The sequence below is a fragment of the Dasypus novemcinctus genome, chromosome 6 (assembly GCF_030445035.2).
Source record: "Dasypus novemcinctus isolate mDasNov1 chromosome 6, mDasNov1.1.hap2, whole genome shotgun sequence".
Lineage (NCBI taxonomy): Eukaryota > Metazoa > Chordata > Mammalia > Cingulata > Dasypodidae > Dasypus > Dasypus novemcinctus.
In genome coordinates, this window is record NC_080678.1 from 18,627,846 (window position 1) to 18,640,767 (window position 12,922).

The following is a 12,922-nucleotide window of genomic DNA, read 5'->3' on the forward strand; positions in this document are numbered from 1 at the left end:
AGGAGAAGAGAAGGATGGTGTGAGCTGGGCAGTGGCCAAGACCAGGCTTCTTGGACAATCAGAGCTAGGAATGGGCTGGAAGGATGGTGGGACCTAGAGGGAGCCTGAGAGAGGGAATGGGGAGTGGGGTATGGAGACAGGCATACACGGTGGAGGGGCTCAGGAGGGCCTTAAGGAAGGTGGGGGCTGAGGGAATGGGTCCAGGACTGGCCCTGGGGGACTGGGGTAAGGTATGTGAATTTCTGAGGGGCCAGAAAAGAGGGACCAGAGGCTGCCAAGGGAGACTGGGGATGGCACCTGGGGCCAGAGACCGGCTTCCCTGCTGTTTGAAAAGCGGCCCTCTTAGGTGGGTGGGGCCAGAGTGCCTGCACCCAAAACAGCCCAGAACCTCAGAAACAGCCCAGAGGGCCCTGGGTCTCCTTTTCACCAGACATTTGTCCTGAGCTGGCACTCGGAGGAGGGGAGGGGGCAGGCAGGCTGGGCTGCTGGCCCAGAGGAGGCCCAAGACCAGATCCACGGTGGTTTGTAGAAGACAGAGCCAGGGGCGTTCAGGAACAAATAACTTCCAGGGATCCTTCATACAAAGTTACACTTTGTAAACTTAGGTCCGGATCCTTTCTAAGTGGAAGGCTTGGTCACCACCTTTCTCACCATGGCCACCAGGGGGCAGCAGAGGGCCAGCAGCGTCCTGGCCCTGCAGCAGCGGGAGTACCCAGCACCAAAGGCGGGTGCCAAAGTGGGTGACTGGGCCGCCTCCCCCCCTCCCTGTTCTCCCAGCACATCTCGAGTCCCTCCTGGGGGTTCTCAGATCCACTTCTCTGAATTTCCAACCATGCCCTGGGTACACTTGGTGATAACCTGAATGTGATCCCCCCTTCCATCCCTTGACCCATGTGGCCTCACCGGACACCTCCCCATGACATAACCAAGGGCTTGCTTGACGCCTGGCTTTTAAAATTCCCCAGGACCCCACATTTCCATTTCCATCGACCTGAGCTTTGCTCCACTGTCCCCCCCACCTCAACTCTGGCTGCAATGCCCTCCTTGATTTCTTGGAGGCCCTAGGCTGATAGGCAAGTGCCTAGCTGCATGGCTGGCTAAGGCTGTGGGGTTTGGGGGTGTGGACACCTCCCCTCCAGCATCTCTGTCTGTCACACATTTAAATGGTGTATCTATGGCTCCTTTTCTTTTGCAAGTGGTCAGATGGCAACCCTAGCTCCAAATCCTTCCTCTCATATCCCCATGACAAGGGCGTGAAGCTGGGAAGGGGAAGTGGTCAAGCAGACAGTGGGTGGCTATAGGAGAGGGGGCTCCTGGGGGTGGGGGGAGCTAAGCTGGATGGGTCCTAGGCCCCTAGCCACGCAGCCTCGGGTTTTCTGCAAGTGGAAGCCTTGATATTTAGGATCGACTCCCCAGGGCTGCCACTTCTCTAAACTCCCTCCTGGCATTCCAGTGCCTGATCAGTCTTGCCCTGAGGCCTCTGAGGATTCCCGTGCGTGGGAAGAAGAGAGGTCTCACCCCAAGGTTCTGCTGCTCCAGGTGCAGCACCCTTGGAGGACAGGATGCCCGCAGCTTGGTGCTCTGGCTCTGCCAGTGCACCCGAGGGCAGCTCCCGCAGTGGGGGTACCCGCCCAGCTGTGCCCAGCACCAGAGGAGAAGGACCCCAGGGGGCAGACGTGGGGACCTGGGAGCAGGAGCCCAGGCTGGGGCAGGAAGTGTGAGCCAGGTGGTGGCCGCTGGCCACTAAGCCACTGCCCTACATCCCAGAGGAAGAGCCCACGGGCCAGTCTCAGGGTGGGGGGCCCACCCGGCTGAGGTGATGGGCAGGTGTCCGGGATGGGCTCTACTCCCAGACTCACCACTTCTGTCATTCCCTCCTCTGTTTGGCTTCCCCAAACTCCAAATCTGGCCCTGACCACCCAGTCGGTCTTACTGTGGTTACTTCCCACGTGTGCCCTTGGTCAGGTCACAACCTGGCTGAGAGTGGTGACCGGCGTCCCAGGGAGTGGATGGAAAAGTATTCCAAGCTCTTCCAAGACTGTGAAAACATCACCACCATTACCCGGAGCCCTGGGCCCCTGCCTGCCCTCTGGGATCCAGAGATGGAGGGAGCAAGAGGTCCAAGGTCAAGGGCGGGGGTCTGTCCAAGGTCCCTTTTATCTCGGGGACCAGCTCAGACCGTCTCTCCCACATGCTGACCTCCCCCAACAAAGGCTTCCTCACACTGCGGGCCTCAGCGCCCTTCCTTGGTTCATAGGGTGCACCCTCAAACCCCAGCCTGTGCTGCTCTCTCCTGGATGGAAGCCCCCGCTGACCCCCCAGTCCACAGCGAGCTCTGACTCCCTGGCTTGGTGGGCTGCAACGCAAACCCCAAGTAGACCCCTTTAGCCTGTTTGCTCTTCCTGGGTGGGGTCAGTGAGGAGCCACCCACTGGGTGCCCAGCCAAGGGAGTATCTGGCTCCCAGGAACTCACCATTTTGCAGATGGACTTGGCTTCCTCGGAGAACTTGTGGGAGTATGTCTCCTCGGTCTCCAGGACCCGGCGGTCCACCTCCTCCCGCTGCACCTTCTCCTTGCGCCCGCGGAACGGCGACTGGCCCTCGATCATCTCATAGATGAGGCAGCCCAGCCCCCAGTAGTCGGGGCTCAGGCCGTACCTCTGGTTGTTCAGGACCTCAGGAGCTGGGGGCAGAGGTGGGGAGCGAGGGGACTGAGACAGCGGGCAGCGTGACAGAGCCAGCACCTGGGCAGGCGGCTCTTCATGCTGAGTGGGCTCAAGGCGTCCTGCCCCCAAGGATGATGCTGTTGCTTGGAGAAGGTCTGGTCATTCATAGCTGGGACACTTGTCCCCCAGCTAACTCTGGGACTGTGGTTTCAGGCCCTGACCACAGCCTGATCACGGCAGTCTGTTCCCATGTCTCCCCCACCGGACATGAACTGCCTTATTTGCCACTGTGTCCCCAGTAATAGGAGCCATGGCTAGAGCACAGTAGGTACTGTGCATAGTAGTTGAGGTGCACAGTAGGTGCTGCACACACATCTGCTTCAGGGAATGAAGGTGTGCCCACCCAAATGAGAGCAGGTGAATTTAATCTCATCTGGAATTCAAACAGCCTCTCGATATGGTTCCCCCACCACTCTGATAAATGATAAAGTGAATTCTAGAAGTGCCAAAAACATAGTTGCTCGTCATCAGGCAGGCTGACACATCTGGAGGCAAATGCATTCAACATGCGCGGGTGCGCACACCACTAAAGCTGTGCAGACAGATGCAGGCACATGTGTGCTAAAGGAGGTAGATGCAGACACACGGGGTGCACACGCAGGCACGCAGAGGGATCCCCTGTCCACCCGTCGTCATCTATCCACCCACCCACCACCTCTCTCTCCCTCCTTCCCTCTCTCATCGCCATCATCAATCTGCCTTATCTATCCATCTATCAGCATTCACATGGGTACACATACACTCACATATACAAAGAACACACAAACCACAAGTTGCCAAATGTCACAAAACCTGAAAAGGACCTTCTAGCACCAGAGACAAAGGACGGACCCCATGCATCTGCTGTCAGCAGCAATCTGGCCACATTGGGGTCCCTACATGTGCGGTGAGTGTGTGGGGTGCAACCCAGCTGGACGGGAGATTCCAGGGGACAGGACTCCAGCTCCTCCCTGCAGCCCCCAGAACCATGGTCCTGGTAGGCTGGGGCGGTGGGGGGCAGGGAGCCCAGAGTGGTCCCTACTCAAGAGTCACGGTTGGTGACACAGCAGACACGTGCTCCTCTCCCTTCTGGGTCATTCCTAATGCTTTCCCAGCTCCCGGGGGCACTGCCGTGTGTGCCCAACTCTGCCCCTGACCCTTGCGGTGACCAGCTTTGAGGCGGGTAGGGGTCAGGGGGTACAGGGAGCTCAGTATAGTCAAGTCACACCCCAGCACCCCAAGGCTCCAGCCACCCTCTTCCCAGCTCAGGTCCCCCCCCAGCCCCAGTCCAAATAGACCCTCAGGAGACAGTGACCCTGGTTCAGGGCCACACGAAAGGGCTCGGAGGGGTGCAGGGATGGAGCGTGGGGACCCCCTGCACTTACCCATGTAGCCAACGGTGCCCACCCGGCCCCGGATCAAGTCGCCCTCGGGGATCTTCACGGCCAGGCCCAGGTCCGAGATCCGAATGTGGCCTAGGGCGGGGGAGAGCGGGCTCAGAGGCTCCCCGGCCGCCCCGGGCGGTGCCACAGACCTGCCGCGCGACCTGGGCGAGGCGCCAGGGGCCCCACACCTCCGGGCTCCCATCTGCCCCCCGGAGAGCCTAAAGTGCCAGCTTGGGGGTTAGTCCAGGTGTCAGAGGCTGTGGGGAAATGATTCCTCTTTGGGTGTAAAACATACAGATCCGAACAACAGCTGGATGTGCTTGGCCTTCGGCCCACCTGCTTCATAAAGTGCCTGCACGGGCTTTTTGGAAGGTTGAGGTCATAAAGTTTAAACTCCTGGCTGGATTCTGGGATTGCTTCATGGGAAAAATGTGAGATTCTCCTGACATTTTGCAACAATTTTCTTTAGGGGAAAAAACTAGCCAGTCATTTGGGAAGTGACTCCCTGCCCTGCTGTGTTGGTGTTTGGAGGTTGTTAGTTTCTGCCCTTTGGCGAGAGAAGAAGGGAAAAGGCCTCGGCCTGGCGCGGCTGGTGAGCGGCCCTGGAGCTTGTGGCCCGGCCCTGGGCCGGGGTCCAGCAGTGCTGAGGGCTGGGCCGCAGGTCTCCTCTCGCCCGCAGGCCCACCGGGGAGGGTCCCGGCCACCTCTGAGCCCCCAGGCAAGGACAGTGTCCCCACCCCCTGCTCTGCCTGAGGACGTGGGGTCCCCACCTGGCCGCAGCTGTGGAAGTCTCCACCCGTCAGGCTGCAGGACAACAGGAGAAGGCGCCCCACGCGGGCACTGTGTTTGTTCCTCGCAAACCCCTCTCTAGGTCGCCGAGGCCCCAGCTGTGCCCCCATCACTCCACCTGGGCGTGGTGCGGGGACGGCTGGGGTCTGGTCTCGCCCAGTGACCGGCTGCTCTGAGCCCCCCTGGGCAGAGATGCGGGCCCTGCACCCCTCGGGAGCCAGGAAGACCAGTGAGTTGAAGCCGTGGAAACTATTTCCCAGGCCTAAAGCGCTAAGCAGTGGAGAGAGGTGACCTCAGAGCACCCGCGCCTCCCTCAACAGACGCGAGCAAGGCTAAGGCAGGACACGGTGCTGACGGCCACGCGGCCACGGGGCAATCTTCTCTGGAGCTGCCCCACAGGGCGGCACCACCGCCCTCCTCCCTCTGACGCCTGCCGGCCCGTGGCTCCCAGTTTACAAACGAGGAGGATGAGGTACAGACGGCGGTGCGTGATGACTGAGTGACTTGCCGAATATTGTGGGAATTCCGGACGCCTCACGCAGGATCTCTCTGACTGAGCCACACTGCTCGCCACCCCACGGAAGCTCTCGGCCTGCCCGCTGCCTGCCCCAGGGGCCGAGGGTTGAGGAAAGGACGTGGGTCCTCTGCCCACTGCCTGCCCAGCCCCCCAGCATGGTCGCAAGCTAAAGCGGCTCCCTCCCACCCCCTCCACAAGTCTCGGGGAGGCCCTTTGTGCCCACCTCAGCACAGAGGAGAAGGAGCCCCCGAACTGCTCCCCGACTTACCGTAATCGTCCAACAGGATATTTTCGGGCTTCAGATCTCTGAAAGGAAAGACAGCAAGCATCTGAGTCTGGGGCTCTGGGCAGCGAGGACACACTGGCCTCTGGGCTGACCATCCTGGGCCAGCCAGGCCCGAGTTTGCTTCCCAACTCTCGATTTGGCCATCGGGTCTCTCTCTGGGTCAAGCCTCATTTCCCTCCTTCCCGCAGCGCAATAAGCAAAAGCTGCTGCTCGCCGAAGGCTCTTCCCGACACTGGAGAGCAACTGGGAGGAGGATGGGGAAAGGCCAGTCCTGGCACCTGTCCACACGCTGACCACCCCCGGGGCTAAGGAAACTCTTGAAAAGGGACCTCTCTAGGCCTGGCATGACCCTGAGGATTTGGGATACAGGGGATGGATTGAAGGCTGAGCAGAGCATGGGGAGGAAGGAAGAGAAATTTTCAAGCACCAGCTGTAAAATTGGGGGCTAAAGATTGTGAGGAGAGAGGACAGGGGTCCCCCAAAGGGGGCGGCCCCCAGGAGACTGGCACGTCCCGCCACTCCAGCCACAGCCCAAGAGAAGGCACAGCCAGAAGGCACGCATCCCTCCCTAATGTCCCCTCTCTTTGACGACACAGCCATGTTCACGAGAAAGCGCACCTCTCCATTCCCATCGTAGCGGGAGCAGCAGCGGTCTCGGCTGTACTTAGAAGGTCCTCGCCGAGTGGAGGGAACAGCCGCTAGGCTGTGTGTGCAACTCGGGGAAGCCCTTGGGCAAGTGAGTACATGGCACTTGGGTTGCGGTGCTAGTTTCCAACCAAAGGGCTGGCGGGGCAGTGGTTAAAGTACCCACATCCAGGGGGCAGCCTCACAAAGTGATAATTGGTGTTCACCTGTTACTTATCACAAAACACTTTTGTTACTTAAATTGCATTCTTCTGATACGTTAACAATTCCAAATAAGGGCAAGAGCCATCCTTTCAATAAACTGGCAGCCACCCTATTTGAATGACGGCTCACTGGTGGGCACAGGCCAGGACACAAAACCACGGAGCAGACACGGCAAGTGGTCAGGGCCAGGGAGAAACCGTGGCTCTCTTCCCTCCTAGAAGAGGATTTGGAGCTTGGAGGGCATTTGTGTTTATTTTTAGCTTTTTTTTTTTTAAGTAAAAGGCAATCAAGTAAAGGCTTCTTTTTTCAACCCTTAGGGAAAATTTTCTGACTCTCTTTTTCACCCAAATGAAAACAGAACAAAACCATAAATGGGGAGATGGTGTGGGGTGGAAAGGGCACGTCATCAAGACCAGTCCTTCTCGTTTTCAAAACCTTCTTGAGCTCCCAAGGTCATCTCTGCCAAGAGCTCTACAGAAAAGTCTTCCAACTGGGGTCCGTGTACCCGGGGGCTGGCGTGGACCTTCCAGGGGGCCCCCGTGTGCCGACAGCTTAAGGGATGAAGCCCGCCATGCGCTGTTCTGGCACCATGTGGGATCCCCCCCACCTGCCCTTCCTCAACCTCTTCTCCCAGTTTACCAAAGACAAGCAGCCCCCTCTTCCTGATTATTACTGCAGTGTTCTGACGCAGGAGGTAAAACCCCCAGGGCCCCTGGAATGGGTTAAGTTGTGTCCCCCCAAAAGATATGCTGCAGTTCTGATCCCCAGTTCCTCAGAATGGGACCTTATTTGGAAATAGGGCCATTACAGAGGGAACAAGTAAAACTGTTCCAAACTCAGTGAGGTGGGCCCTTCTTCCCACAGGACTGGTGTTCTGATAAGAAGAGGAAATTTGGACAGTGAAGACAGACAACACCATGTGACGACTGAGGCAGAGAGTGCCATGGGCTGCTAGCCAGCCCCCCACCAGGAGCCAGGAGAGGGGCTGGGAACAGATTCCCAAGACCCCAGAGGGAGCGCGGCCCTGCCGATGTCCAGGCTGCAAAACTGTGAGACAGAAAATTCTGTCGTTATAACGACTCAGGTTGCAGCACTTGGTTGCGGCAGCCCTAGAAAACCAAGACAGCCCCAAAGGAACAACTAGAAATAGGATCTACTCATGATACTTGTACTGGCAGTTTAACAGAAGAGATTATTTTAATACTCATGGCCAAAGGAAAAAATGTAAAATCCTATACATACATGAAAAAAGTTTATTACATGATGATATCATTCCATGGGAGGAGTGGAGATAAAAAAAAAAAATAGAAAATTCCTCCTCACCATTGAGGAAGAGCTCATTCATGCTTTTTTTGGAGGTAGTTGATGGTGGGGTGTAGCAGTTTGATTTATTGATGAATTCAAAAAAGAAATATTGGATTATGGTCTGTTCCTCCGGGCATGTTAGAGTAGATTGTATTCAAAGGTTTTGCTTTTACTTGATAATATAATTATTAAGGCTTTGATTGGGCAACATCACTAGGATGTTAAAAAACTGCACTGCAGAGAAGGGAGTTGGAGTCTTGAGCTGGAGCCCGGGGAAGGAAGCACACAGAGGAGCTTGGTCGTGAGGAAAGAGAGAAGGCTCTGGGAAGAGAAACAAGCCATTCACCTGAGTCTACAGCTGGCCTTGTGGCGATAACAGAGCAGCTGAGCCTCGGGAGAGGCAAGTCCGGGAAAAGAGGAACCTGGGAAGCCTGAACCTTGGCAGACGTCAGCAACAGACTTCGGTGAGGGAAGTAACTTATGCTTGATGGCCTGGAAATGTGAGCCTCTACCCCAAATAAATACCCTTTATAAAAGCCAACAGATTTCTGGTATTTTTCACCAGTGTCCCATTAGCTGACTAATACAGTGGGAATTAATGTTACAGCAATTAAATTCCTCTGGATACTTTGAAAAGTGTGATAGAGCTGTTCAATTCCACAATATCCGTACTTATTTACCACTATTTAAACATATGATGAAATATTCCAGTGTCTACTTAAAATAAGTGAGGGGGCACATGGTTTTCAAAATGCCTTGAGGAGGGCTGTGAGAGAAGATTGAGGACCCCAGAAGCTAGACACCTGGTTCTACAGAGTCCAGCCTCCTGTGGGATTGAGATAAGTGGAGAGAGATGGAGGAGGCACCAGAGCTGGCTGAGGGGTGAGGGTGGCCCCAAGCCCCTCCTGGGTCCCAGCTCGTGGGTGCTGATTCCCGAGCCTAGCCACCAGGCTGCAGAGAGCACCCGGGAGCCGGGGAGAAGGGGCAGGTGGTAATGGCCAACTCTGGGGAGCACTTGGTTTTGGGACCTCATTTCCCACGCGTGGCTTCTCCAAACTTTGGAAGTTAGAGAGCACAGGTCCAACTCAAGCGCTTTACCCACCGTGGTGACGGCCAGGTCCCATTCCCGGGCACGGACGACAGCCTCCTCAAGGGCATGGAGGGGCTGGTCCCCCACTTGGAACGAGGTGCGAGCTGCTCACCTGTAGACGGTGCTCTCTCGGTGGAGGTCTTCCAAACCACACAGAATCTCTGCCGCGTAGAACAGGGCCCGCTCCTCCTCAAAGCCGGGGTTGCCCATGTTGTAGATGTGGAACTTCAGGTCACCCCCGTTCATGATGGTCAGCACCAAGCACAGGGCATCCTTGGTCTCGTAGGCATAGGCCAGGTTGACCTGGGTGCAAGGGCAATGCCAGGCGAGGTTAAGAGAGCTGCCCACCACTGCCTCTTTGCCTCCTAAGGTTCCTTAAGGCAGCAGCTGCACAGTAAGGCCCTGGGGCCAGCTGGCTGCATGCTGGCCCTGTCTGCTACTCCTTCTTCCAGCGCAGAGGTTCCAGGTGAGGAGGCGGGGGAGAGGGGCAGGCAAGCTGGTACCCTAACTTTCAGTGACTCTGCTCGGCTGGGACCTGTGCTTTTGCATCAAAAAAGCACATGCACGCATCAGTTGGTTAAAACTGAAGGTCGCCTTGTTGGCCAGTCAAGAAAAGCAGGGCTTGTGGTGGCTGGAGGGGGCTCCCTCGGTATTGCAGTGCCCAGTGGGAGTGGGCTGGGGAGGTGCCCACTGGGGCTTTGCCAACTGAAGCACAGCTTGGCAACAGCTTTTTCTTCTTGCACAGAATGCACACTGGTCCACCTGTCAAGGGGATGCCAGAAGAGGCCAGGCCATCGCATCCCTGAGCCAGAGGTGTGTTTGATGATGTCCAGGCCCCCGAGGTGCCATGCATTAAGGCCACAAGGGGATGGGGTGCGGCGGGCAGTGCTAGGATTGAGGCAAATTACACTGGGTAGGCTGACAGATGAAATCTGGCCACCATAGACCATCGGGACAGGCTGGGCCATAAAACTTGGAGGTAAGCATCAGGAATGGCAATAATTATTTCTGAGGAAAGAAGACAAAATGGCAGCCAATTTTCTGAGTGAGCCATGAGTGAGCTCATGGAAAGTGTGCTTTGGCCGCTAACTGCCTTCGCCTGCCCCTCCTCCTCCCACACCTGCCCAGGTGATCGCTGAGAAGGACTCCAGGAGGCGTCACTGCTGGGGACCTCCCTGTTGGCGATAGTGGATGGGGCAGGTCAGGAAGGTCCAGCCGTTAAAACCAATGGCTTTAAAGATGTGCCACCGCAAGTTTGTAAGACACACAATCCTGTCCTCTGAGAGGACCCACAATCCTTTTCCCTGAAGGGCACTCTTTCCCCATCAAGGGCTACCATTGCCTTCAGGCTTATATATTAATAAAACATGCCTGGAATGATTACTTAAGGTGGGAGGTTTTGATTTTAATTTGAACTCTCTGTGCTGTTTGATTTTCACCTTATGCATATATTACTTTTTATAATAATATGTGGCAGGGACATTTAGGGTTGACCAAATATCTATGTATTCCTCCTTGTTTCCCAGGCTCCCTTGCAGCTAGCATGCCCCTGGCCACAACTGGTTCTGGCAGTGGACTGAGGGAGAAAGAGGTATCACTCCAACTGAGGCGGTGAAAACCTCCAGCACTCATTTCCAAGAATCAGTTGGGGTAGCTCTAAGATGGGGAAGGGTGGCCCAATCTGACTGGGTTTGAGGTGAGGGAGAGATTAACCTTTGTTGTATTCAGTCTCTGAGATTTTAGGGTTCTTTTATCACTGCAGCAGAGCCTAGCTTAGACCGAGTAACAAAATGTGTGGCAACAAAATAGCGCTACTCTAGAATCCTGACACTCAGGTCCCCACCACAAGGAGACCAGCCTAGAGGGGTCTCGGATCTCCTTGGCTGGGCCTGGAGTGGACTGTTTTGTCCACTGAAGCATTTGCAAGATAGTTCTGGAGAATAGACACTGTGGACTCACACACAGAGGGGAGCCAGGCATCGGTCAGCTCTAGTGACATGACATAGACAACCCAAACTGACCACCATCTGCAGAGGGAACATCTGGCTGCCTTCCTGTGGCTTCCTCCTCTCGCTGGCACTCCACCGCCCTGGGGAATGGGGGCCTGCCACTGCCCCTTCCCAACGGAGGGAAGTCCTGGTCCCAGGAGAGTGGGCCTGCCACGGGGCCTTGGACGCTCACCACAAACCGACTGTTGACCCTCTCCAGGATCTGCTTCTCATTGAGTGCCATTGACTCCCCTTTCCTCTTCTTGATCCTCTTCTTCTCCAAGCGCTTGCAGGCATACATTTTCCCCGTGGCCCGAACCTGGCAGGCACAGACCTGTAGAGCAAGAAAGGAGCCAAGGTCATGGGGACACAGTGGAGGCCTGCCGGAGTGGGGTTGGTTGCTGATGGGGTCAGAGCCAGGTGAACCCAGCCTTGCCAGTGCCCCCAGCCCACAGGGCCTGACAGGCCAGGCCTTGGACCCATTTCTGCGCCCTAGGCCCAGCCCTTGCAAGCTGGCTTCAGTCCCCCTTGCTATCACCCCTCCTCTGCTTAGAAGAATCCTAGCTCTACGTAGGTGCGGAATCAGCCATTCACACCAATGTTTACAGGATTGGCCGGGGCCTACAGTACCATCCCGTCCTCTGTCCTGAGCTCTCAACCAAATGCAGCAATTGCCAAGTGGGGACTTTTAAGCATCAGCTGCTGGTAAGAGAGCTTTGTTTGCAGGTATGTGTGGGTGTGTGTGATGGGAGATCCCTGAGAACCCTGACTTTATAATTCAGAGAATGGGAACCAAGGCATTTGGGTTCTAGTCTTAGCTCGGCTCCTTAGTAGCCGTGTGGCCTCGGCTGGGTCACAGGGCCGTTCTGCAAGTAACAAGTCTCACCTCACTTGGAGTACAGTGAAACCTGTATCCCAGTGTTAGCAGTACACATTGACATCATCGTCCAGGAACAGAAGTGCCAAGGTCAACCAGCCCCCTCCTGCCCTCTCCACTTCCTCCCCAGCACTACTCCCCTCCAGTCAGGAACCCTTCCTGAGGCAACCTCCTGACAGCTCCTCTGTCTCACCTGTCCCCTGCCCTGCCCCAGACAGCTGAGGGCTGCTCAACAGCCCTCTTTTCCCAACTTAAACACATCGAATGCTCCCAAAGACCTCTGACCTTTGCCCTCACCAGGCCCCCAAATAGCCACATTACCTAGGAACGTCCGGGCTGCTCACGACTGATCCATTTGCTTGGGAAACCCTACTTGGAAGCCCACTATGGGCCTCTCCAGAAGGAACCAGAGAAGGTGACTAGATTACAGGAACTTTCTGTTGACCAATGTGATGTTCACTCACCTCCCCGAAGCCCCCCTTTCCCAGCACTCGATACTGCCTGAAAGTGTTTTTGGTCACCGGTTGCCTGGGGAAAAAAATGAGAATCCACCATTGGTCTTGACGTTAAGATCCAGAATCCTTAAGAAATAGATACTGCACCAATGGAAGCAGCCAGGGGAGGCAAGATTCCTCAGCCTCCAAGCTGGCCCTGAGAGCTCCCAGAAACCATGGCTCTGACTGCCTCGGTGAGCCCTGGAGGACACGCTCCTGGGCTGGGTGTTTGTACCCCAGCCCGTTGACTCCTTGGCCCCTGTAAGCTGGGAGGTGACGAATCCTGGCTTGCTCAGAGGGTGGAATGGGTCAAACAATGCCACCCTAAAGGATATGCTGAAGCCCTAGTGCCCGGGGTCCTGTGAATGTGACCTTATTTGGAAATAGGGTCTTTGCAGATGTGACCACTCAAGGTGAGGTCACACTGGATTGGGGCCTACTCCGTATGACTGATGCCATTTGGAGAGGAGAGAGCAAGGGGAGGAGAAGGCCATGTGATGACAGGGGCAGAGATTGGAGTAATGCGTCTGCAAGCCAAGGATTGCTGGGAGCCAGCAGAAGCTAGAAGGTGCAAGGGAGGATTGTCCCCCTACAGAATTCAGGGGGAGCAGGGCCCTGCTAACACCTCAACTGCAGAT

General features: G+C 56.1%; 1 protein-coding gene across 1 annotated transcript in view; it reads right to left on the reverse strand.

Annotated features, from left to right (window-relative positions):
* Positions 1-12,922, reverse strand: part of GRK5 (G protein-coupled receptor kinase 5) — a 232,300-nt gene that overhangs the window by 16,414 nt on the left and 202,964 nt on the right. The window contains exons 7-12 of the mRNA XM_004460215.5: positions 12,255-12,318; positions 11,107-11,247; positions 9,038-9,228; positions 5,664-5,701; positions 4,090-4,179; positions 2,474-2,682 (exon numbers count right to left, since the gene is read on the reverse strand). Coding sequence (XP_004460272.1) covers positions 2,474-2,682; positions 4,090-4,179; positions 5,664-5,701; positions 9,038-9,228; positions 11,107-11,247; positions 12,255-12,318 — 733 coding nt within the window. The remainder of the gene's footprint in view (positions 1-2,473; positions 2,683-4,089; positions 4,180-5,663; positions 5,702-9,037; positions 9,229-11,106; positions 11,248-12,254; positions 12,319-12,922) is intronic.